The 25288-nt window shown below is 45.6% G+C and overlaps 1 protein-coding gene across 1 annotated transcript in view; it reads left to right on the top strand.

The window, feature by feature from the left end:
• The window catches only part of LOC144752894 (RLA class I histocompatibility antigen, alpha chain 11/11-like), a 161707-nt gene that overhangs the window by 52911 nt on the left and 83508 nt on the right, over positions 1–25288 (top strand). The window contains exons 3-4 of the mRNA XM_078640719.1: positions 16543–16587; positions 16745–16957. Coding sequence (XP_078496845.1) covers positions 16543–16587; positions 16745–16957 — 258 coding nt within the window. The remainder of the gene's footprint in view (positions 1–16542; positions 16588–16744; positions 16958–25288) is intronic.

The raw sequence follows: 25288 nt of genomic DNA, 5'->3' as shown, positions 1-25288 counted from the left end.
GGGGAGGCACTAGCCACAGAGGTGCCCGGCCGCCATGATGATTGCGCGGCTGTGCCCTGGGCCCAGGCTAGTTGTGCTGTATTAGGTGTGTCCCCCAATCGCCTCAGGCCCCTAAAAGTGATCACCGGCTGTTGGGCATCCAGATTCTCTTCGTTCTCATCATCCACACGGATCTGGACGCCGGCAGAAATGCTTGTGCAGGACTCCGATGCAGGAGCCGAGCAAGATCACATCCTCTTGGCCATGACGGTTGGCCACACACCCTTCCTGCTTGCTTACTTTAGCCGTTTACTGTATGAGGACACCATCAACGGGCTTGTGTACTTTTAGGTCCCTAGGATCAGCTGGCCAAAGCACTGATGGCCGACACTGGTACCTTTGCTGTTTGACTGGTAGCGACTTAAAGTGTTTTGCTTCACTAAAGTTACAGTGTGCTACCTGGGCACATTATAACCCTTTAAGTAGCACCAACATTTCCTTGGTTTTTCAACCTGGCAGGGGAATCTATATATTAAAGGTTGATCTGACATTCCCTAGTCAGTTTTAACTCTCTGTCGCACGCATCATACACTACCCCACTCGGACACCCTCCCACTCATCAAACGGCGATAAAATCAAAGGATCTCAGCTAAAGTGACCCTTCAGGGGATCTGTAGAGCATTGCAGCTCCGGCTCGACGTGGAGCAACTAGGGTTGTGTGAGGGTAACATGAAACAGTCTTGTTGACTGCCCCTAATGTTGTATCCAGAACCTAGACGTCTTTCTTGTATCTTTATCTCTCAGGAACAGTGGCCCCCTTTTTTTAAATTTCTTTTTTAGGTTTCGCTTGTACAGCAGTGTGCTTGTAAAATCTATGGTGTTTTATTTAAATCTTAAAAGCGGCTTACATCCCTCCTACATCCTCCCTTACTTTGAATTGGTTCTTGTGCTTGCCACTTACTTTTCCCTTGTTTCTATTGGCTGTCCCACACTATTTTCTGTTATTCTGCATGTTTTCGGCTTATTAGCGTCCCAAGGTCCAAATACTCCTTTTCATCCACAGAACTTCGTTGTGGGGCTGCTCTCTTGATGCTGACAAAGATTAGCGTTCTTAATTAACATCAGTGTGCGTGTTGGCGTGTCACTGAGAGTTGAAAGTCAGCAATATAGTAGTTATACCACCTCTGCAAATGCGGTCATATCACGTAGAAGAGCAATCATTATGAAAAGCGAGAACACGTTTCTATGATGTAAGTGTTCGCGTCACTGCAATGGGTTAAGAGGCACACCCCTCTTTATACTATGATATACTTATGGCCATGTTTCAGATTTTAAAACCAGTTGCGGGGGCAGGGGACATCCATTCCATAGGAGATCCATCAAAATATTAAAAGTATATTTATCATCATGTGACATCTCAAACTTGCTGAGTCTTAAAAGTAGTTTTTTACACTGCTTGGTTAATTGTGCAGCATATTGCAGCTAAAGTGATACTGATTTTATTCTGTTCACGTCCTCGCTTGCACCTTTTTGCACTCTGCACTTCATAGTATGGCACTTACATTGCTATGTTTTAGGTTTTTCAATATGTAGGTACAGTGTATGGAGGTAGCAGAATAGGAGGGTCATAAAAACGTAAGTGCTGTGCACAGTTCATCAAATGATGCCCTGAATTTAGCGAGGCTTAAATATTGGCTTCCAATCTGATGCTATGATTAATTTGTTTTTATATGGGTTTTATTAAGTCTGAGCTTGTCTTTGTTTTTATTTGTTTATGGGCATGCTATTGTGATCAATTGTATGTGTGTGGTATTTATTAACTCATAAACTCTCTCACTCTCATGTTTTGTAGCAAATTAGGACATTGGTTCTTTCTCTTTCCCGAAGATTCGTGTCTTGGGTGTTGTAAATAGTAACTGGTGCCATAGGTGGTTTTATTTTGTATACTCTGGCACATGTACTTATTTCCAAACCCAGGTACACACACCTTTAGAATGACTAAGGGGGGGGGTCAGTATCTCTGGTGTGTCATGTTAGATGAATGTATGCATATGACGCAGATGTACATATGGAAATTGAATTAAGGTTTCCACGTATATGGATGAACTCTTTACTACTTCGTCATTTTAAGTTCCTTTCTAAGCACATACTCTTCTTCTCCATTGATGGCGGTTCACACGTGTAGTTTTTAATATTCTGATTCCACAGCAGCTCGTGACACGGCGAATGGAGAGCTGGTGTTGAGTCAACATTCTATAAGAGGCGGTTGAACCATTTGTCTGATACAGATCATGACTCTGCTTGAAGTGTTTTTATTGCACGGATTAAACTTCACTTTAATGCAAAATGTCTTTATCTATTTGTTAGTTATTGCATAGTTGTATTATACAGTTCTTTTGTTACAAATGGTTTTCCTTAAAGAGTCAAATATCAATACCAAAAAAGAAATAACATTTGTGATGAAATTCATACATCTGTATGTACTGTAATCTGAAACAACAAAATCATGTCAAAACTAGGAGTGGACGGAATTTGCGTAGTGCGACTACTCAAAGCTCAGTGAAACGGCTAAAAATCACCGCGAGCACGCAGAATTTCGCAGGCTTGCGGAATTGCTTGTTCCACCCATTAGACTACAGCTGTAACTTTGCCACCGCGCCAGAAAGGCACAGGGGTCCTTTGAGTAAGCTATCCATCATAATGGGGAAAGGGCGGGAAGACGTTGCATACCGCCAGTGTGTGTGGGGCGAGTCTTATTTGCAAGTTCACATGCCTCTTGTTTATAAAGGGTCAGAGGAAGCACAATCTGATCAGTAGATGCGGAGAAAGAACCTCCTGGTCACAGGTACGACATGGGGATTGCGCTTGAGAAAGTCATGGATGCAAAGACCTCCATCAAGCATCACGGCTAATATTTGATGGTAGATATGGAAAGAAAGCACACCTGCTCAGCCTCGACCGAGCGCACGATTTTTTGGGGCTGATTAATGCGTTACCGAATTTGAGCTTTAACTCGTGTACCTGCTTTATTTATATCTGTAAGTGCTTCCTGACTGTTGAGGTTTAATTTTTGTGACAGGAGCATTGTGCCAGAATGAATCCTGCCCAGCATATTTATCCCAGAAGATGCCACTGTTTTGTGCAATACCTCTACTCAACTGGAGTACTACTGGCTAATCAGTAAGTGCTACCTCGTTGGGTAAATGTATAGTGCCTTTCCTACACTACAGCTGTGTAAAGGGCAGAAGAGTTGTCTCGAGTGACCATGTGTATCTATAACTTTGCCACATGCCCAAAAGGCGTCGGGGTCCCTTGTGTGAGCTGTCCATAATAGTGGGTAAAGGAAGGGAAACGAGCTGCAACTTTGTGAAAACTCTCTTACCGTACAGCATTACTGCACAGGAAAGCTCCGATAACCGCTTTGCAGCTTGTTTTCTGATACTTTCTAGAAATATGTTTCAGCAAACAGACTTACCTTTGATCTGTCTTATGTTACCCTGCGTGTGGGGAGTAAGGACGTGTCCCACGTTACCTCAGCGTGCCGCAGCTGCCATGCTTAGTATGTGTACTGCCTGCGTGCAGGTTCAATTGGCTATCCGGTTGTCAGGACGATGAAGGGCTGGGCCGACGGCGACAGCCTGCGAAGCCTGAAATATGTGCTCTCACAGCACACCTGTAATTGACTCTGTTCTGCGGCTGTTCAGCTCCACCTGCTTAATGGCCACAGGTTCCTACAGTGATGTCTCAATAAGGGTTGCTCAATGCCTTTGTGGACTGCACAGGCTGCAGTTACACAGACAGGTGACAAGGTACTGCATGACAGTCTATGTGCCCTGCACATTGTTATACACATATATTGACTTAAACCTCTCACTGTTTTATTTCAAGCTAGTATTTCTACCTGGTCAAGTTCAATGGCATTCGTGATGATTTTACTGTTCATTCATGACTTAGATTCCACCGTTTTGTGCAATACCTCTACTCACCATGCTCACGAATTCCGCAACGCTGCGGATCGCGGAATTTTCGGCAATTATGCGTTCCGCACGGATCGCGGGATTGCCAAAATTTAGCAAATTCCGCAAGCGGAGTGGAATTCACCACCCACCCTATTGACTTCCTATCTTGAAAGGAAACAAATGTAATAGTGAAATGGAATGTGTTCACACCATATCATGGGTAACAGCAGAGAGAAAAAAAAGAATGTAGATATAAAGAAAAAGCCATGTATTCAAGAAATTTGAGAATAGAATGAGATTAAGCACAAGCAAAAAGCTTTCAAAGGCTTCCAAACAAAAGTGTCATTTGTATGAGGTGAAATAGTTTCAGGAAACGTCTTAAACTTAACTGGATCAACAAAAGATCTTGTGGTGCCTTCACGGGGGATTTTATAAATGTAGTGGTGTAGGATACCATATCCCACATTCCGCTGTCGCATTTGAGGTCTTAAAGCAAGGACTTCCTTTCATCTTGCATTTGTCACAGTGGAAATGTATTGAGAAATAAAAAGATTGTAGCCAGACCAAACAAGATGATATTTTTCCTTGGCTGATTTCAGGACGCCTGAAAATTCAAGAAATTTTATATTCTAAGTTTAGAAGAATGAGGTTGAAGATGACCTAGACAATGTGCTCTCTCAATGTTGATAGGAGGAGCAGTAGGGATTCCAAAAAGCACAGGGAGAAACTTCTTCAGGAATTCTAGCAGATCAGGACCTTCAAGAGCCTCCGGTAGACCATGGAGATGCCTTTTGTTGCGATAATTCCTGTTTTCAAGATCTTTTGTATTAAGTTTAAGTTTTAGAATGTCTTGTTCAAGGAATGGAATCTTACTAGTCATATCCTGGAGAGAGCTGATGTGTTGTTCCATTTCAACCATTTTATTTTCCATTACTATCCAACGATCCTCAATTTGTTGGTGTTTTTCATGGTGACACACATAAAAGGTATCTGATACAGACTTCGAGCTGCAGATTCCTTACCTTTGAATTTCCCAGGAAACGTTTTCATGAGCAGTACTCCTGTGTGCCTTCGGGTGGCTCCATAGGGTTCCGCGCAGTGGCGTTGGCACCGGATGTAACGTCCCAGTCACCTCTATAGGCGCCACCCAGGTGTGTGGATGTCAAGTCTTCTTTTCTGCGCCAGTTAGCACTGATCTAGAGAAGAGCTACCCTCCTGTCTATTTGTCACAGACTTTTTTGGGCATTTTGTTGAATACTTTTTCTTGTGTGTTGGGGGAATGTCCTCCATGAAGGGAGGATCCAGGCTGTGGCCATGCCATGTCGGTTACCGACCCGCATCTTGTGTACTTATGGTGTCTCAAACATTACTACGACTCAAAGTAGTGATTATGACTGCCGGGTGATAGTGCTGAAAGCTTGATGGAGCGGTCCCTAAAGCTGATTGCGGCCTGGCAGTCAATACCATCTGATGCGACTCATTGGAGGTCTCGTCCCCATTGAGGAAAAGAAAGTTGCGAGACCGCTCCAGGAGCCCCAAGTCCTCTTCATTGCACTAGAGGTCCTCGGGACACTCGTGGAAGAGGCAGGAGAAGAAGAAGAAGTCTATACAGACTTTGACTTCACCTTGTGTGTCGGCTGACAGGACCTGTTGGAAACATCAACCTTCCAGACATGGTTCTGCGGAGCTGTTGCAAGGTTTGACTCCAGGCCTCCCCAGGTTAAGGGAGCCGGAGTGACACCATTCAGAAAATGGAGTTTTACAAGAGTATACGCTGAGTATATGAATGAGCCTGCCCCTCTTGAGCACCTTTGGCCCCCGCAGGGTCAGAGAATGCCTCATCAGGTTCTGCGCCTGCGGCTCCAGCCTCAGTTCCGGTGGGGTCACATTGATCTGATCTCAGATCGAGATTGGTGCCGTGGCAATGTGACCTTCTCCAGTGCCAGTCCTGACGTTGATGGTCCTGGCGCCATCAAAGTCCATCAGCAGCACCAGCCCTATTCTCATCCCCGCCGACTCAAAGTTGGAACAACATCAGTCGATGTTGATACCAGTGCTGACCGGGCCCTGTGGCCCTAGGTCAGTGTCTGAGACTGTTGAGGAGCAGACAGGTATGGGGGAAATCGGGAGGGGTTACTGGACTCATTAGAACACCAGTTGTACACCCCTGCTGAGAATTTGGACTGGTATAAGGAACTAGCAGGGGCCAGTGGACCAGATTCAGATACTAGTTTACTCCCTCCACCTACTGTGGCTATGGAGGAGGGAGCATCTTAAGCAATGGTGGTGAAGAGGGCAACGAAGGCCATTGATCTTGAACTTCCCTCGGTGGCAGGTAAAACTACCCTCTTGACCGAAATGCTGCAGCCTGGGGCTTTTTCATCAGATCGCCTATTGCCCTTTAATGAAGTACTGACTGATGTCCTTCCAGGAACTTGGTACAAGTGTAGCACAGGGGCCTGTGAGAACAGGACAATTGCCCTCAACCATCAGCCTGCCCCTGGTGAATCTAGTTTCCTCAGCCAACACCCCACTCCTGAGAGCTTGGAAGTCCAAGCCTCGTTTTCTCATGGTGTATTCTCTACCTCTGTCCCGGACAGGGATTCCAAGAAGCTGGACACACTTAGGGAGAAGACGTATTCTTCTGCCAGCCTAGCATTGCGGTCTATGAATGCCCCATGCGGTTTGAGCCATTACTTCCTTACCCTATGGGTAATGGCTGTGCACGTGCTGCCACTGGTCCTGATGGTTGCCTGAGCCATCCTCTCCCAAGTAGTGAAAGATGGGAGGGATGCAGCAAAGTTCACCATTAGGTGTGGTCTGGATTAGGCCTGGGCAGTAAATTCCGTTCATCTAGCGGAATTTGCTAAATTTGGGTAATTTTGCATTCCACGGAGAACGCGGAATTACCAAAAATTCCACGATCCGCTGCTTTGTAGAATTTTAAGCTTGTTCACTCTTTCAAATGCGTGTTCGCAAGATATTTCCCCCCGAGCACGCAAACAGCTTTCGCGAACAGGAAAAAAACATTGCAAAGAGGCGGAACTTTTGCGTGCTCGTGGATATTTTTTACTGTTTTCTGGAGTTTTGCGTAGCGTGACTACGCAAATCCCGCCCACCCCTAGCGAGAGGATATAGGTATTTATCGCCCAAAATATTCACATCAAGGTTTCTGTCATGAAGGTTCAGAATGGACCACGAGGGCAGTTACCAATCAAGTAAGAAACAACTGACAGAACAGCAGGTAAAATTTGTCAGGAGGTGAAATAAACTTACTACGGATATGCTCATGGAACATCAATGGGCTAAACAGCAAGCTGTCAGATCATGCCTTCATGAACTATCAAAAGTCATTTCACATCATTGCTTTTCAGGAGACACGAATGACAGATCCTCCACATCTACAATGATATCTAGGTTTCTATGCACCGGCCCTCAAAAGGGCAGGATTTGGTCATCTGCCGGGAGGCCCGGTGATCTATGTAAACAACACCTGTGCAAACTCAGTTCATACAGTTGGCTTAACAACATCAGAATCCATTGCCATAAAAATCTCCACCACAAAGGGGCCACCAGGGAATGGGCACAAGGATACAGTAATAATGAATATGTACATACATCCTAACAGGAAATCTAACAATGCAAAACAACTGACCATCTTCGTAGAGTTATGCATGATTGGCTTTTCAGGCAGTAGCAGCATCTCCCACCCCTGTGCCTTGAGACCCTCAGGGGTGAGTAGTGCACTTTACAAATGATTTGATTGATTGATTGATTGATTGATTGATTGATTGATTGAGGTCAACACACCAGATATGATACTGACAGGGGACTTTAATTTACATCTACTTGGCCCATCGAAAGCGGAGGAAGATTCTATGCATAACCAGCTTCGGAATATCCCGCCACAGGGCACTAATTCATCAGCAGCACCCTCAATAATCAGCCAGCGCCTTATCGAGGATCCTGAACATCTCACTGTTGGTCTTGGCCCTTTTCCCAAAATCTTTTGCTTTTCACCCCCCTGTTTTAGAACGTCTCCCCCATGGTGAAGAAATGTGCAGGCCATGTGTGGAGTGTGATGTCAAGTGTAATATAATGCAATGGTGTGTGCACTTATTAACCCCCATAGTAGAAATGTACCCTGGTAGCATGCTGCATTTAAAATGAATGCCATGGCTGTGTGTTGTGCCACCTGACTGCAGTGGGTTAGCGGTCTAGTTGTTTGGTACACAACCATCCCAGCATTTGGAGGGAAAGCCTGGCACCCAGGGTGCTCTACTCCTCCCCCTGAGCCAGTTTGAACCAGTTCCCCGGAGGATTCTAGAAGCTTCTGGCACTGACTGGTAGGTGGGGTGAGGGGCATATAAATAAGGGGGCTGTGCCACCATGTGCTCAGTCAGAGCAGGGACATGAACGTGAGGGGACCTGCTGCCAGGGGAAACCACCACTTGGGCCTGTGCGCTGGACCCTGCACCCAACTAAAACCCCTCTGCTGTCCACAGGGCTAGTGGAAGCCCCACTGCAGGAGTAGAGGCTGCTGTACAGGAGGAGTGCCATGCTACAGTGGAGGATGGTTAAGGCCTACCGCCTTGTCTTGATGAGTACCCACAGACTGCTGACCTTGCCCAGTAGTGCCTGCTTCTCTGCTACTTGGCCCCTGAGGAAGGAACGCCATCCTAGGTCCCTGAGGCTGGTGGGACCTTGCGCCATGTGAACATTACAATTAAAAGCGCCTGGAGAGAATAGGGCTATCTCCTATCCCAAGCTTGACGGCTGTCTAACGCTTGGGGAGTGCGGCGCTGTATGTCAAGTGCCAGAGGTGAGGAGCTGAGGCCTACGGCGCTGTATTGAGGGAACTGCCCCCCCCCCGGCACTGTGCTACTAGAGCACTGTGTAGCCTGTAAGTGCTGCCCGCCAGGACTGGGAAGAATGGCTGCCTGCTAAGTGCTATACTGCATGATTCTACAGCGCTGTGTTAAAAGAACTGTGCCCACCTGCACTCAGAACTGTGCCTTCCATGCACTGTGCTGGTAAAGCGCTTTTGCCCAGTACCGCTGCTACTGGAGGCAATGTGTGCTGGAAGCGCTGTGCCGTGAAGACGCTGCTGCCCTGCGGAAATGCTGTACCCAGAAGAAGGGGGAGTCTACCCCATGTGTGTGCCGCAACGTGGTGCCTACTGAAGTGAACGGGAGCCCACCCCGCACATCACTGCTGCCCAAGATCACAGCCGCCGCCTAGGGGTCGCCAGAAGAAGCAGAAAGGAAACGGGAGCCTACCCCTTATTGCCCCGTGAAAAGAAAATTACCTGCTCATCACCGCCGCAGCCCGGGCGCCGTGGAGCCTATGGCGCTGCCTGCGCCTCCTGCCTCGGCTGGTGTCGGGCGCTGAGGGGACTTGCGCCTTGGGGCTTTGAAATCACCGCTGCGGCCCTGGTGCCACGTGAGGATAGTCCGCTAGGAAGGATTCAATCACCGCTGCTGCCCCAAACACTAGAGAAGAGGACTGTGTGGACGTCGGACCTGCTGCGGTATTAGGAAGGCCCGGGCTGGGCCTGTGACGCTAGAGCGGTCACCGTCATGTGACGGGGGCGCCAGACGCGTCATCGTCCGCGCCCCCCTTGCTGCCGTGCAGCCATTGGTGGAGGTTGCCATGCCCCCGCGTGCCGCGCTGCGATTGGCGGCTATGGGCGCGCCTCTGCCCCGCTGTACTCGGATTGGTCCATGGGCCGGGAAGGACATCGAGGGGCCCGGGTCCGTCGACGAATATCAGTGAGGGGGCTCCTAGGAGAGGGAGGGCCCCCCGACACTGCCTAGATCAGGCCTGCAGGGTGAAGGCCTCACGAGACCACCAGAGAAGGTAACCCCCTCGGGAAGGGCGAGAGGCTACCTGGACAGCGGGGGCTGCCCAGGAGCCTCGAAGAATCAGAGAGGCAGCCCCACGACCGCCCCTCCCCTCCAGGTGACTGCAGTTGGGCCCCGTGGGCCCCATTTAGTCCTGTGGTGGCCCGGTGGGCCTCGGAGGCCTAGAGTGGTGGTAGGACTAATTAGGGGCCTTATGTACTAGGCTCCCGAACCGCCCTGGTTATTGCGGTATTGTGCCTGTGTACTGGTAATGATGCCTTGCTGATGGGGGGAATGTCAAATCCTTGCCCCGGGAACGTTGATGTGTTTTTGCCACCTCCCCACTGAATAGATGCAGTGTTGCACTTACCTGATCAAACCCCTTTGGATGTCTGTGTGCTACGAAATGTTGCTGACATTGTCCAGGGATATAAGCACTGTTACCTTTAGAGAACCGGTGCCTAAGTAGGGCTGCCGATAGTGACCTGAAGTTATGCTCACATGTTAGGCCTGATGATAGTGCTTAATGCTTCTACACGGAGGTTGATGCCCCATGCCAAGTGAGTTCTAAGCCGTTAGGCTTCCCGTGCGATGCCCCCGGGGTTTACGCTGTTGTGTTTATTTCATGCAAATGCAGGAGGTGGCTCGTGTTAGTGCGTGACCTACTACGATGTTCTAGGTTAGGCCTAATGTTCCTGGGCCTCAATACCTTTTATGCCTCAGGTCTTAGTATTTATGTCTACTGATGTTCTATGCCAAATGATAATGCCTTATGTTTTCATTACAGCCCTGGAACTAAGGGACTTACCCCTTTCTTCCTTTTCCTTTGCCCTGTACATAATCCACCTTGTATATATTGCCCTGGCGCCAGTTGGTGCAGCATTGTGACTACTGTGATTTCTGTTGCAGATTTGAGACAATACAAAAGTTATTTTTTCTCACCAAAACTGGTGTTGTGTCTCTTTTTGTGGTGTGCCTTGGGTGTCGTCTGTGTGTACTGCGTGGATGATTCACACATGTCCTCAGGAGTTTGGCCTGCGCGCTCCGCACCATGCTACCCCCGAAGAATTGGCTACCCCATTTCTAACACTCACCCTCAGAGCCAGCAGCGAACAGCAGAAGTATGGGTGACATGCCCCCTGTATTCACCTATCACTCATCAACCAAAAACTCAACGCTGGACTTTACCTTTGTGCCTCTAACCCCCTTCAATTAAATTTTCTCATTTTGTATGGCGACAAAGCTGATAGTGATCATTGGCCCTAGGAGTTTATACTTCCCACAAATATGCCAAGACTAATGAAATGGAAGGGCCAACCAGGCATAATTACCACAATCAATTATAGGAAAATAAAATGTATGCACGTGATGCAAGACAACATCCAGAAAGCCACAAAACTTCTATTTGAATCATGGGATGGAGACAATGAAATAGAAAAATGGATAAATTATACAAATGCCTTGGCAACATCTTTTTCTACCCCAATTAAATCTAAATCGCAGCAGGGCTATAGAGGCCACACTAACCTTACCATACAGCAAAAGAGCAAGATAAAATCCCTCAAAAATATTATTAATCACTCCTTGCGGCAGGTGCGCCGGTCTCCAACCAACATCTCAAAACTAGCTGTATTGCGACAGCAGAAAACACAGCTGAAGCAAGCAATTTGGGAGGCCAAGTGTGACAATGAGGATACCCTATGGGCAAGATTACATGCGGATTCCAAGAGGAAAAACAGTGCGAGATTCTGGGAGACAATAAAAAGATTCACCCATCCAATGCATGAGGGCCTGTCTTCAAATATATCCGAGAAAGATTGGGCTACTTACTTTGGAAATCACTTTCATCAAGAAAAACCTTAATGCACACAGAAACTAGCATGGACACAACTCTGAGGCCTACCACTTTGAAACACCTAACCAGTGAGGGAAGTGAAATATCAGAGGGATGGTATGAAGGAGATTTACCGGGAGTCACACCCTCAAATGATTATATTAAAACAGTCAATAGTTACTTGAAGAAGGGAAGGCAAGAAGGAGCACCGGGACCCAATGGAATTCCTCCTGTGCTTTACAAACAAGATACAAAATATTGGGCGAAAGCACTTAGCCCTCTGTTTATGGAAATTAGACTGACAGGCCTACTCCCTTAGTCCTGGCAGACTTCGATAATCTTGCCAATTTTTAAATCAGGTGACAAGACTCAGCCTAAGAGCCATCGGTTAGTTGCCCTCTTGGACAATAAGGCAAAATAATTTGCCGCCACCTAGTTGGACGAACTCCAACTTTGGCAGGAACACAACTTGATCATCCCCCTAAATCAAACTGGCTTCTCCAAATCGGTTGGGACCATAACAAACATAACAACTATGGCTCTGTTATTCAATAAGGCCGAGATTACAAAAATGCCATTATACCTGTGCTTTATCGAGTACCGGGTGGCTTTCGATCATGTAAACCACCATGGACTCTGGTCGAAACTGCCAGGCTGGGGCATACCCAAGGCTTTGTTGAATCTGGTCATTAATCTGCACACTCAGACCTGGGTTCAAGTAAAGTTGGGTGACGGGTCAACTTTATCGAGAAAAATCCCAACAACAAAAGGCCTCAAGCAAGGCTGCGTATTGTCCCTGACGTTATTGAACCTGTTTCTTGCAGATCTGATTCCGATATTAAATGCCAGTAATTCACACTCTCCAAAGATTGGGAACCTAGCACTACCATGCTTACTTTACGCTGACTAATTAGTTTTGATCAGCCAAATGAAGGTGGGCCTACAGCGTCTTCTTGCTATTACGTTTGTGTACTCCGAGGCAAACAATTTAAGTATTAACTTGGAAAAAATCAAAACCATGACAATTAAAAATAACCTTAAGAAAACACCTGTATGGTTCTGGGACAAGTCTCGCATAGACTCAGCTACAGAGTATAAATACCTGGGGGTGATTATCGACAAAGGTGGGCATTTTGTACCCCAACGGGACACAATCAAAAGGAAGGGTATAGGCCTAGCTGTCTTAATGAGAAACCGCAACTCCAAACTTACCAGCCCCTCACTTGTTAAAGTTATACGGGCTCAACTTTTACCTACAATAACGTATGGGAGCGAGGCACAGAGGGTAAGGGACTCGAAGCTCTTGGATGTTGTGCTTGCAAAGGTGTATAGAATAATTTTTGGTTTACTAACACGAGTCTCCCCAGCACAAATCAGGCTCAGGCTTGGTGTTCAAAAACAGACCATCGCAAGAAAAGGTGTGATAGTCTTCTGGGACAAAGTAAGGAAATCCAAACCAGGCACCCTAAATTGGCATTTGTGGTCAGAGTTACAACAGAAAGAAGCATCACCAGCGGCAAAATGCTTGGCAACTAGTCTGCCCACTTTAGGTCTCACCGAACTTTGGTTAACTTCTGCAAGTCAGTGCCTCCTTAAAAAAGGAACAAAGAAAATAGTAAAGAATCAATCCTGGATTGAAGACAAGGCAGCCCTAACAAGAAGGTCACAGGGCTGGATGATCTTGAGCTCCTATTCCTCCTTGGCTACACAAAACTATCTAGCTTTGGGCTTTGCCAAATATACAAAAATTCAGTTTTTAAAATACAGATTAGACCTACTGCCATGCATAAAGTACTTTCCACCCTGGCTGAAAAACCAATCTGATGTCACCTGTCGCCTATGCTGAATATCGCAAGAAGATATGCTGCAGTTTCTCTGTACATGCAAAGAACTAACACAGGAAAGGAAACAGCTTTTAAACCACTTTTTAATCAGAGAAGTATCCGCACACGGAGGCAGGCTTTGCTGGTTTGTTTTGCACCGAGGACACGCAGCTTAACTGCCGCTTTGTAAAAAATGTTTAACAAGTGGAGAAGAAATATAGCTGACAAGGAAAGGTCGGACGCTGCTAAATAACTGCTTATTTTATCAATGTATTGCAAACATCAACTAGTTTGTATTGACTTTTAACTAGTTTTTTTAGGTCTCGCCTAGTGACGCAGCGTGAATCGCCGTCGCTAGCAAGATCTATTGTTGTCGATTTTAGTTTGGAAGGGGGACAGGACATGTGCACGCGCATGGCAAGACAGGAGATGTGCACGCATACGGTTTGGCTCACAGCGTTATCACAATGCCTGCTCGCACCATACGCATGCACATCTCATGGCGCCCGGACAGGCCATGTGCATGCTCACAGCGTCTCTTGCAGACAGCCGATGTGCACGCTCATGGCATGTCCTTCAGCGTGCGCATTACAGACATGGCTCAGCAAGTAGACGAAATTGCCCCCATGATGGAGCGGCCGCTCTCTTGCGGGTCCGCTAAGAGAATGTGCACCGGCAATGCACTCAACCAAACCCTCACTCACCAGCTGGTTCAGGACTCCGGCATCTCTCCTCTGTATGCAGGTTCCCTGGCCATCTCCTCGGCACGCCGCGTGGCTCTCCTCAACACTCGGGAGCCCCGTCTTGCCTCTGGTGCTATGCAGTCTGCCTCGCTCCTCGCCCGGTCCCTCTGATGGGGCCGGGAGTTCAGCATGGAGCCTGAGGGGTTCTGGACGTCCTCTCCAACGGTTCATTCCTGTTTCTTTGGCAGGCCCCACCCGCGTCCCAACAAAGGCTGCCTGACTTCTGGTTTTGCCGCCATCTGCACCAGAGGCAGGGAGTGCGCACCTCCGTTGTTCAGCTTGCCTAAGGCATGGACGCGCTTCACGGTAAGCTGTTAATGTTACAGGGGCTCTGAAGGATTCTAGTGTTGTCTGGGCGGGAGGGGGGAGGGAGGGAGGGGGGATGTTAGAGCATTAATTCAGTAAAGAATCTTGGTGCATTGTTTTGGCCATCAAATCATTGCAGTGGTCCGCTGCTATGAACGCTACTCCTTTTGGTCCAACTGCCTTATCACCTTGAATTGGTTAGCATCTTGGTGTTAAGACTCTATCTACTATTGCAAGCAACATTTTAGTTTCAAGATGTGGTACTGCCAAACGGAGATTACAGAAGCAAGTTGCCAGACCGTCTTACCAAAAAGAAATGGTCTCTCGTCTCTTAGGCCGTGAAATAACTCGACTGGCTTCTGGTAGGCCAGAGAATAAAATTAGTAGTCTGCAGCATCTACTAAGAAAAGCAGCCCTAAACGCATTAGCACAGTACACCCACCTGCAAGTCAAAATCCAGCAAGGCAAACTTTCTCATACCGGCCAGATGTAATCACCTTTCTGATGAAGGGAGATCGGTCTGAGTCGTACATGGGGAAAAATGGGGGGGCTGTTTGTCCCCCAGGTTTTTTTACTCTATTAGAAAAAGCTGACAATTGACTCTATTAGAAAAAGCTGACAAGTCTCTTCACCGAGTTGTTCATTTCATATGAAAACTACAGGGTTTCTTCTCATTTCCCTCCATACAGAGGAATGGGGTTAACATCCCAATTTAAACTCTACTGACTGTAGAAACTAATCATGAACAATGGATCCACAAGCTACCTCCTTTGATGCGTCTGTAAAATATACAATTTCTCACAAATTTTTCTCCTGAATTTGGACCTTTTTTCTGAATTTTGTCTGGAATTTTTATCCTTTACTCTCACTATCCTGAATTTGCACACCACCAATTGGTCACCCTTGTCACTCGCTTGGGTTAGGGGCAGCTCTACCCAGGGACCTGCCAGGTTATTTGCCCCATTAGGTAATGCCCAGCATCCATGCCACACACCCTGGCACCGGAGGCCTATGCTGCTGCTCACCCGCGGACCCCAGGCCCAGTCCACACAGGTACAGTGTCCCACCATGCAGCTCTACCAGTTGGTATGTTATGGGCACATCCTGGAGTACTGGCAGACCAAAGTGATGTGTGCCTGTGTTTGTACTCTATGTGCGCCTCAATCCCATGCCTGCAGTACCCGTCTGTGTCCACCAGAGCAAGAATGGGAGGTTGGGGGGGCATCGGAGACCCCACCATCAGAAGCCTCTGAGTCCCCAGAGGCTCATCCAGGGACCAGGTGGGTGCTTTCATTTCTCCAGCACTGGTGCTTACAAGGATGATTCAAGAAGGTGCCAAAAGGGGTTTAGTTCATATCGATTCATAGCCCCCACCCCCCTTATACCTGGAGCCACCTTGTGGGGTGTGTTTATGAAGCGAGTATGTAAATGTAATGTAAATGTAAATTGATACTTGTATAGCGCACTACTCACCCGCAAGGGTCTCAAGGCGCTTGTACGAATACCGCTCAGGAACCCATCCTGGCTTTCCCTGTGAGGTGTCCACTCCTGGGCACCCCCAAGGTGGAGGCCAGGCATCCTTAGCGTTGTGGGGGCCGTTGTGGAGATTAAGCAAGCTATTGCCCAGAGTTGCAGAGTGGGACTCCATGATTGGAATAGGCACCGAGGCGAGAATTATCAGGTCCGTGGAATTTTTTTTTTTTTGTTGAGCTCAAGACCCGCCGAGGCGGGGAATTGAACCCTGGTCCTGGGCTAGACCTCTGCATCAGGGTCTGCCGCTCTAACCATTGAGCCACACTTCTCCAGTATTAGGACAAAACATGATATCAGATGAAGACAAAAGCTAGATGATAACCCCCTTTTTTTTAAACTCTGTTTATTGTTTTTCGTATACAAACAACATACATAATGACCAATCATACCTACATTAAGCACAACATTACTAAGGCATTCGGAGAATCATGTGATATGTGCTACTACATTCAGGGCAGGGTATCTGTCTAGGTGGTAAACCCTTGACCCTTGACGCTAAGCAGTGTGTCCCTTCCCTTTCAGGTGAAAGAGATGAAGAAAAACCTTTGATTGCAGACAGTACAGGAGGTGATTGACAGGTTGCTTGGGGTGGTGAGTGCTCGTGCGAAATGCCTGGGAGGAGAAATGATGGGAGTGAAGACCACACATAGGGATGACGAACCTGTCAGATGAACATGCACAAAGGCCCCTCTTTTACTTTCACTTTGCTCCGCCCCCTCCTCAGGTGTGCACGTGTTTCAGGCGATCCTGGGCTGTGAGCTGCATGAGGACGGACCTGCCAGCTCGCTTGAACGATATGCCTATGATGGGTCCAACTACCCTGCAAACACCGTCCGAGCCAATGGCACCCAGGAACCAGGGGACTTCGAGGAGATCGACTGCTCCGAGCATCTGAAAAACCTTCTGAAGTATGGAGAGGAAAGTCTGCAGAGGAGAGGTAAGAGCTGTGCACGGATAGGGCAGCAAAGGCAGGAGCTGTCCATAGACACAGCAGCGGAGGCAGGAGCTGTGTACAGACAGAGCAACGGAGGCAGGAGCTGTGCATGGAAAGAGTAGTGACCGGCTGGTCAGTGTTCTAGTGTTCCTAATTGTTGGTTTATACCACCCACTCCCCATGGGCTGGCTTACATTATCACATCCAAACACCCATCCATCACAGGTGTCACAGGACATGTGACCCTGCTAATAAAAGGGGACGGATGCACGTGCCCTTGGCCAGTTCTTGATACCCTGACACTGTCTGCATTTTACTTATTACTGCATCGGGGACAAGGGCCCAACCCGTAACATTGGTGATGAGAGGGTTGTACCCGCACGTGCAGCAGACTTGAACGATGTCATAGGGTGGAAGTGTACCCTATGTCATGGCTTCCCCACCAACAAGCTGTAAGAAGTAGGCGAGGAAGTTAGGGCCCACCTGAGCACAACCTTGCAGCGATGTACCGCTGCAAGCCTGTGCCAGCACCAAGCGTGGTGTCCCAGGAGATAAGGAGGGACGTGCTCACCAAGGTTCTCCCTGTCGCGACCCCCATGAGGCTTTCGTAGATCAGGCGATGTGCTTGAGGACCCGGCATGTGCGAGGTGAATCCGCAGGGTGAAGGAGGTGCAGCGGAGTTGTGGCAGTTCTCCGTGGATCAAGGGAGTGGCAAGTCGGGTGCATGGATCCCAAGTGCGGGAGAAGATCGGGAGCCCACCCCGCATCTGAAGTGCCAGCTGTGAATGAGAAGCAAGTGAGGTGCTCACAAGCTAATGGAGCAGAGCGCTGACCCATTAAAGGCGCTGGTAAGACCCTAGAGAGCCCAGCATGAAAGGAGAGGTGCCCGGTAGCCAATCAGGCAATAAGCACATCCTCGGCCAAAAGTGGAGTAAAGGACTGCTTTAATGGGCAGGTAAGCAGTTTCATCAAAACATTTTCATGTAAAAAATTCAGGCCTCACTAATACATAATCCAAACTATCACCCCTCACCTGTAACAATTTCTCACAACCAACTTCCCCAATCTTTTTCTACCTAACCCTCCTCCCAAACCCCTATCTACATATCCTGCCCACCACTTGCCTCCAACCTCACTCCCATGTTTCCCTCTGTCTGCAGCTATTCCTAATGCCCCCAACCCTTCCTGCCTGTTTTTGTCTCATCCAACTCTGCCACCTGTCCAAGCAACAACCACCAAACTTGTGAGTGTCTATTTAAAATAACCTGAATAACTAAATACTATTTCAAAGTGTGGGCTGGCGGAATAAAAATAAAGCCCTACCTCACCACACTCCGCTGAATTGTGCGCGACGGTTATTTTGCACAGTAACTGCTCGCACTACCTACCAGCCAATCAGGACTGCCCTCTGTCCTGGACTGCACTACTTGCCCGAAGCTACCCGGGGGGTGGTCAATCTGCGAATGGCACCCCCAGGAGCCCTCATCGGGCAATAAGCACATCCTCGGCCAAAAGTGGGGTAAAAGGCCACTTTATTGGACAGGTAAGCAGTTTCATCAAAACATTTTCATGTACAAAATTCTGGCCTCACTAATACATAATCCAAACTATCACCCCACCACCCGTAACAATTTCCAACAACCAACTTCCCCAATCTTTGTTCTGCCTAATCCTCCTCCCAAACCTCTATCTACATCTCTTCCTACCTCTTGCCTCCAACCTCACTTCCCTGTTTCCCTCTGTCCGCAGCTATTCCTAATGCCCCTAACCCTTCTCGCCTGTCTTGATCTCATCCAACTCTGCCACCAGGAAAAATCTTGACTCAGGAGTTTTTCCTGTCCCCCCATGTTTTTATTGCATTGTCACCCATCATTAAATCGATATAACCACTGTCGTCAAACAGGTGAAATTTTCTTTAATTCTTTCATGACTTTATACTTCCAACGGCAAAAACACCCACACTGTCGCCAAACAGGCAAACATAATTTTTTAATGTATATCTATCTATTTAGCAACATGTATTAAACCATGTAGGTATCAAAACCCCCAAACCCCAAAACTTGCATAATGAAAAACTCTTGTTAAATGACTTGGCTATATCTAAGCGAGCAAAAAAGAGGGGGAGGGGTGTGGAAGAGTGAGGAGAAAATGGCAGAGAAGGGGTGGAAAAAAGGGGGTATGGAAAAAAGGGGGGGTGAAAAAAGAATACATAAAGGAGAATGGATAACGCTAAACTGTTTGACTATACCTATGCCTACAGCTGTCGCTTAAACAGTTCATTATCAAAACCGGTAAACAGACATAATATTGACTACAAAATATCGAATGGACATAATATCGAGTACAATATATAGGCTGGACAAAATATCGAATGGACAGAATATAGACATCAAAAATATCGTTTTGAAGGTATGTAATGTAATATCGAATGTTAAAAATATATAAAGTTAAAATATCGTAGTATATAATATAGGTTATTAAAATTATCGAATTTTTAATAATATCGAATTTTTTATAGTATTTGTTATGTTATTATATGTGTGAAAAGTGTGTATTTATGTTATAATTAATTTTAAATAATGAATTTTGTTTTTTTAATTTTTGCGTAATTTAATTCAGTAGCGGGTTGTGGGTTTTTAGAGGAATAGGGTGGGAAGTAATTTAATTATAATTAATTAAATATGTAAATTTATTTATTGGTATTCCTTTTTAATTAATTGTTAATTTATATTTGGTAATTAATTACATTTTAATTGGCAATTATTTTAATTAATTGATTAATTGCTAATTATGTTAATTTTACTAATTTATTTTCTGTAGCGGGTTGTGGGTTTATAGGGGAATTGGGAGGGAAGTAAGTTATTTATAATTAATTAAATATGTAAAAATATTTATTGGTATTTTTCAGAATTAATTGTTAATTAATTTTTTATTGGTAATTAATAAAATTTTAATTGCCAATTAATTTATTTTAATTGATTAATTGCTAATTATGTTAATTTTACTAATTTATTTTCTGTAGCGGGTTGTGAGTTTATAGGGGAATAGGGTGGGAACTAATTTATTCATAATTAATTAAATAATTCAATTTATTTAATTGTTTTTAATTTGAATTAATTGTTAATTAATGTTTAATTGTAACTTAAATAATTTTTAATTTGTAATTAATTTGAATAGGTAACTAATAGTAAAAATGCATTGTAATTTGTAATTTTAATTGATTAATTATTATTTTATATTAAATTGGTAATTTCTTTTAATTAATTTTTTATAGATATTAATTTATACTGTTTTTAAATAATATAAGAAGTATTTACTTTCCCTACTGTTGCACTCTCCGGAGTGGGAATAGTAATTTTTACCCCTACGCTATCCAACGCTTTCCCTACTGTTGCACCCACTGGAGTGGGAATAGTAATTTTTACCTCTACGCTATCCAACGCTTTCCCTACTGTTACACTCTTTGGAGTGGGAATAATAATTTTTACCCCTACGCTATCCAACGCTTTCCCTACTGTTGCACCCACTGGAGTGGGAATAGTAATTTTTACCCCTACGCTATCCAACGCTTTCCCTACTGTTGCACTCACTGGAGTGGGAATAGTAATGTTTACCCCTACGCTATCCAACGCTTTCCCTACTGTTGCACCCACTGGAGTGGGAATAGTAATTTTTACCCCTACGCTATCCAACGCTTTCCCTACTGTTGCACTCACTGGAGTGGGAATAGTAATTTTAACCCCTACGCTATCCAACGCTTTCCCTACTGTTGCACTCTTTGGAGTGGGAATAGTGATTTTTACCCTTACGCTATCCAATTCTTTCCCTACTATTGCACTCTTTGGAGTTGGAATAGTAATTTTTACCCCTACGCTATCCAACGCTTTCCCTACTGTTGCACCCACTGAAGTGGGAATAGTAATTTTTACCCCTACGCTATCCAACGCTTTCTCTACTGTTGCACTCACTGGAGTGGGAATAGTAATTTTTACCCCTAGGCTATCCAATGCTTTCCGTACTGTTGCACTCTCTGGAGTGGGAATAGTAATTTTTACCGTTACGCTATCCAATGCTTTCCCTACTGTTGCACTCTTTGGAGTGGGAATAGTAATTTTTACCCCTACGCTATCCAACGCTTTCCCTACTGTTGCACCCACTGGAGTGGGAATAGTAATTTTTACCCCTACGCTATCCAACACTTTCCCTACTGTTGCACTCTCTGGAGTAGGAATAGTAATTTGTACACTTCCGCTATCCTACGGTAATAGTATTGGATATTATTTAATTATATTCTGTTACTATATATATATGTTTTAACAAATATAATTGTAAAAAATTTTTTTATAACTTTCATTAATTATTTAATTATTATAAAGTAATTTAAGTATTTTTAAGTATATTTTAGTAATTAATTTTTAATATTAATTTAATTTAACATTGTTTTTAATAAAGTCGATATTTTTATAAACTATATTTTTGTAAACAATATTTTTTATTCGATATTTTTGTACTTACCTGTTGGTATATACAAAGTCGATATTCTGTCTGTCGATATTTTGTCGCCGATATTTTTGATAGTCGATATTATGTCCCGCGATATTATGTTAGTGATCCATCAAAACCATGCTTTCAGTTTCAGGATTTTTGACATAATTTCTTTGATATTCAAAATATAAATCTGACTGCCAATGAATGACAAATGCACCCTATCGTGCCGAAAGAATTGGTAGTCCTCTTTTGGGATTTCACCATGCGTCAACCAATAAAATCCATTGATTGAACAAAAACGATGCAAATCTCTGTTCACTTTTCTGCATGCTCTTTCCACTGTGGTGAATGTCTCTGCACCCCTCCAGACTCTACGCGGCATCAAAGCTGTTAAAACTATTTTGGCTTCGTTCACATTTTTTTTATAATATTTCCAAATCAGCCTTCATTTCTGTAAGTAAACCCAAACCTGAGAGCTGCACTATGTAATTTTCCTCTAGGTGAATCAATAGAACATCTGGTTTAGCTTTGCAAGACAATTCACTCATCAACGACATTAGCTGACCCCACTTCATACCTCTTTTTCCCCACCAATCGACTGAAACCTCATCTGAATTAAATGCCAAATTTTTGCCGAAATGTCTTTTCTCTGCTTAACGAATGAATGTCCAACTATCCAAACTTGATTTTGTGATAATGATAAACCCGCCACCAAACCTGCAAAGAAAAAACTATTAATATGTTTGTTCAATCACTTCAGAACTTAAATCCATACTTATATAATAAAGAGAGAGCCCAAACCTTTGAGGCGGGTAATCTCAGGAACCACAGCACCAATCACAACATCCAATACAGCGTTGGAAAGGGCAGTTGCAGCAGAAGGACATAGGCTATGCAGATGCCCACCATATACACTTAAAAGGTAAAAGAACCGTGCCAGCAAAGTAGTCCCTTGTGGGCGTGTCTGCGTTGTGCTGTGGGCATGTGCTGGTGGCGTGACAAACACTGGGGGCGTGTGGTACGTTCCGCCCTTCATGCCATGTCTCATATCATGTGCTGTGGGCGTGTGCTGGGGTCGTGAGAGTGGGCGGGATTACGGAAAAAAAGTGAGAGTTGTGCCCAATATTTCATTGTTTTTTCTTCCCAGGTTCTGACAATTCAAGCGCCGGGTGTCCACCCTGCTCCCTTTAAATACCCCTGCACCCCCTAATCATAACCCACCCTTACTCCTTAAAATACCCCAACACCCTTAAACACTAACCCATCTTAACTCTATAACTATACCCTGTACCCCAAAACCCAAATCTATCCCTCAACCCTAAAAATACCCCTGTACCCCAAAACCCAAACCTAGCCCTGAACCCTATAAATACCCCTGTACCTCAAAACCCAAACCTACCCCTGAACCCTAAAAATACCCCTGTACCCCAAAACCCAAACCTAGCCCTGAACCCTAAAAATACCCCTGTACCCCAAAACCCAAACCTACCCCGAACCCTAAAATACCCCTGTACCCCAAAACCCAAACCTAGCCCTGAACCCTTAAAATACCCCTGTACCCCAAAACCCAAACCTACCCCTGAACCCTAAAAATACCCCTGTACCTCAAAACCCAAACCTAGCCCTGAACCATAAAAATAACCCTGTACCCCAAAACCCAAACCTACCCCTGAACCCTAAAATACCGCTGTACCCCAAAACCCAAACCTAGCCCTGAACCCTAAAAATACCCCTGTACACCAAAACCCAAACCTAGCCCTGAACCCTAAAAATAGTCATATACCCCAAAACCCAAACCTAGCCCTGAACCCTAAAAATAGTCCTATACCCCAAAACCCAAACCTAGCCCTGAACCCTAAAAATACCCCTGTACCCCAAAACCCTTACCTATCCCTAAACCCTAAAACTACCCCTCTACCGCCATAACCCAAAACTATATCTGAACCCTTAAAATACCTCATACTTTTTTCACCACCGATTCAGAACTTAAATCCATACTAATATAATAAAGAGAGAGCCCAAACTTTTGAGGTGGGCAATCTCAGGAACCACAGCGCCAATCACAACACCCAATACAGCGTTGGAAAGGGCAGTTGCAGCAGAAGGACATAGGCTATGCAGATGCCCACCATATACACTTAAAAGGTAAAAGAACCGTGCCAGCAAAGTAGTCCCTTGTGGGCGTGTCCGCGTTGTGCTGTGGGCATGTGCTGGTGGCGTGACAAACACTGGGGGCGTGTGGTACGTTCCGCCCTTCATGCCATGTCTCATATCATGTGCTGTGGGCGTGTGCTGGGGGCGTGAGCGTGGGCGGGATTACGGAAAAAAAGCAAGAGTTGTGCCCAATATTTCATTGTTTTTTCTACCCAGGTTCTGACAATTCAAGCGCCGGGTGTCCACCCTGCTCCCTTTAAGTACCCCTGCACCCCCTAATCATAACCCACCCTTACTCCTTAAAATACCCCAACACCCTTAAACACTAATCCATCTTAACTCTATAACTATACCCTGTACCCCAAAACTCAAACCTATCCCTTAACCCTAAAAATACCCCTGTACCCCAAAACCCAAACATAGCCCTGAACCCTATAAATACCCCTGTACCTCAAAACCCAAACCTACCCCTGAACCCTAAAAATACCCCTGTACCCCAAAACCCAAACCTAGCCCTGAACCCTAAAAATACCCCTGTACCCCAAAACCCAAACCTACCCCTGAACCCTAAAATACCCCTGTACCCCAAAACCCAAACCTAGCCCTGAACCCTTAAAATACCCCTGTACCCCAAAACCCAAACCTACCTCTGAACCCTAAAAATACCCCTGTACCCCAAAACCCAAACCTAGCCCTGAACCATAAAAATAACCCTGTACCCCAAAACCCAAACCTACCCCTGAACCCTAAAATACCGCTGTACCCCAAAACCCAAACCTAGCCCTGAACCCTAAAAATACCCCTGTACACCAAAACCCAAACCTAGCCCTGAACCCTAAATATAGTCCTATACCCCAAAACCCAAACCTAGCCCTGAACCCTAAAAATAGTCCTATACCCCAAAACCCAAACCTAGCCCTGAACCCTAAAAATAGTCCTATACCCCAAAACCCAAACCTAGCCCTGAACCCTAAAAATACCCCTGTACCCCAAAACCCATACCTATCCCTAAACCCTAAAACTACCCCTGTACCGCCATAACTCAAAACTATATCTGAACCCTTAAAATACCTCATATTTTTTCACCACCGATTTGAAAAATGCACAGGTCTCTCCCATTGATGGCCAACACCGACATACACTTTTAGACACACCTCCCGCCACAAGTTCTAGAATTGCGAACTTTAGAGCTGGGGAGCTACGTTCGAATCTCAGCATCAGCTCAATATCCTGTGATTCCAGGCAAATCGCTGTGTCTCCCCGTGCCTACCACAAATGAATGTGTTCTTCTGTAATGTAAATTGTGCTCATGCCATGTTGTCGAGTTCGCGCTATATAATATTGCAAGGAAAATAGAGTAGGGAAACTCGAGTTCACATACTACTGAACGCGCACTCTTAAGTGCATCAGCAGTGCACTGTGAATCGGAGCGTTTCACAGGCCTGTCACAGATAAGAAATGCTACCAAAACGAAATCCTACAAAACAATATACTACTGGCCGGCAGCAATTCATACCTGGACAACGTCGGGACGGGCTGCTAGTCTCTAATATAATGCAAGCAACAGTCCGATGACGTCCAAGTTTCTTTATATCCTTCATGAAAAAACCCAACCTGGCCGCTTCAGAAGGTGCCTCTATGTGAAAGGAGTAGGCACCAAAATTGAAAGGATTTTTACCTAAACTGTTGAGT

Source organism: Lissotriton helveticus, chromosome 5_1 (assembly GCF_964261635.1).
Source record: "Lissotriton helveticus chromosome 5_1, aLisHel1.1, whole genome shotgun sequence".
Classification (NCBI taxonomy): Eukaryota; Metazoa; Chordata; class Amphibia; order Caudata; family Salamandridae; genus Lissotriton; species Lissotriton helveticus.
This window is presented reverse-complemented; position numbering and strand designations above follow the sequence as displayed.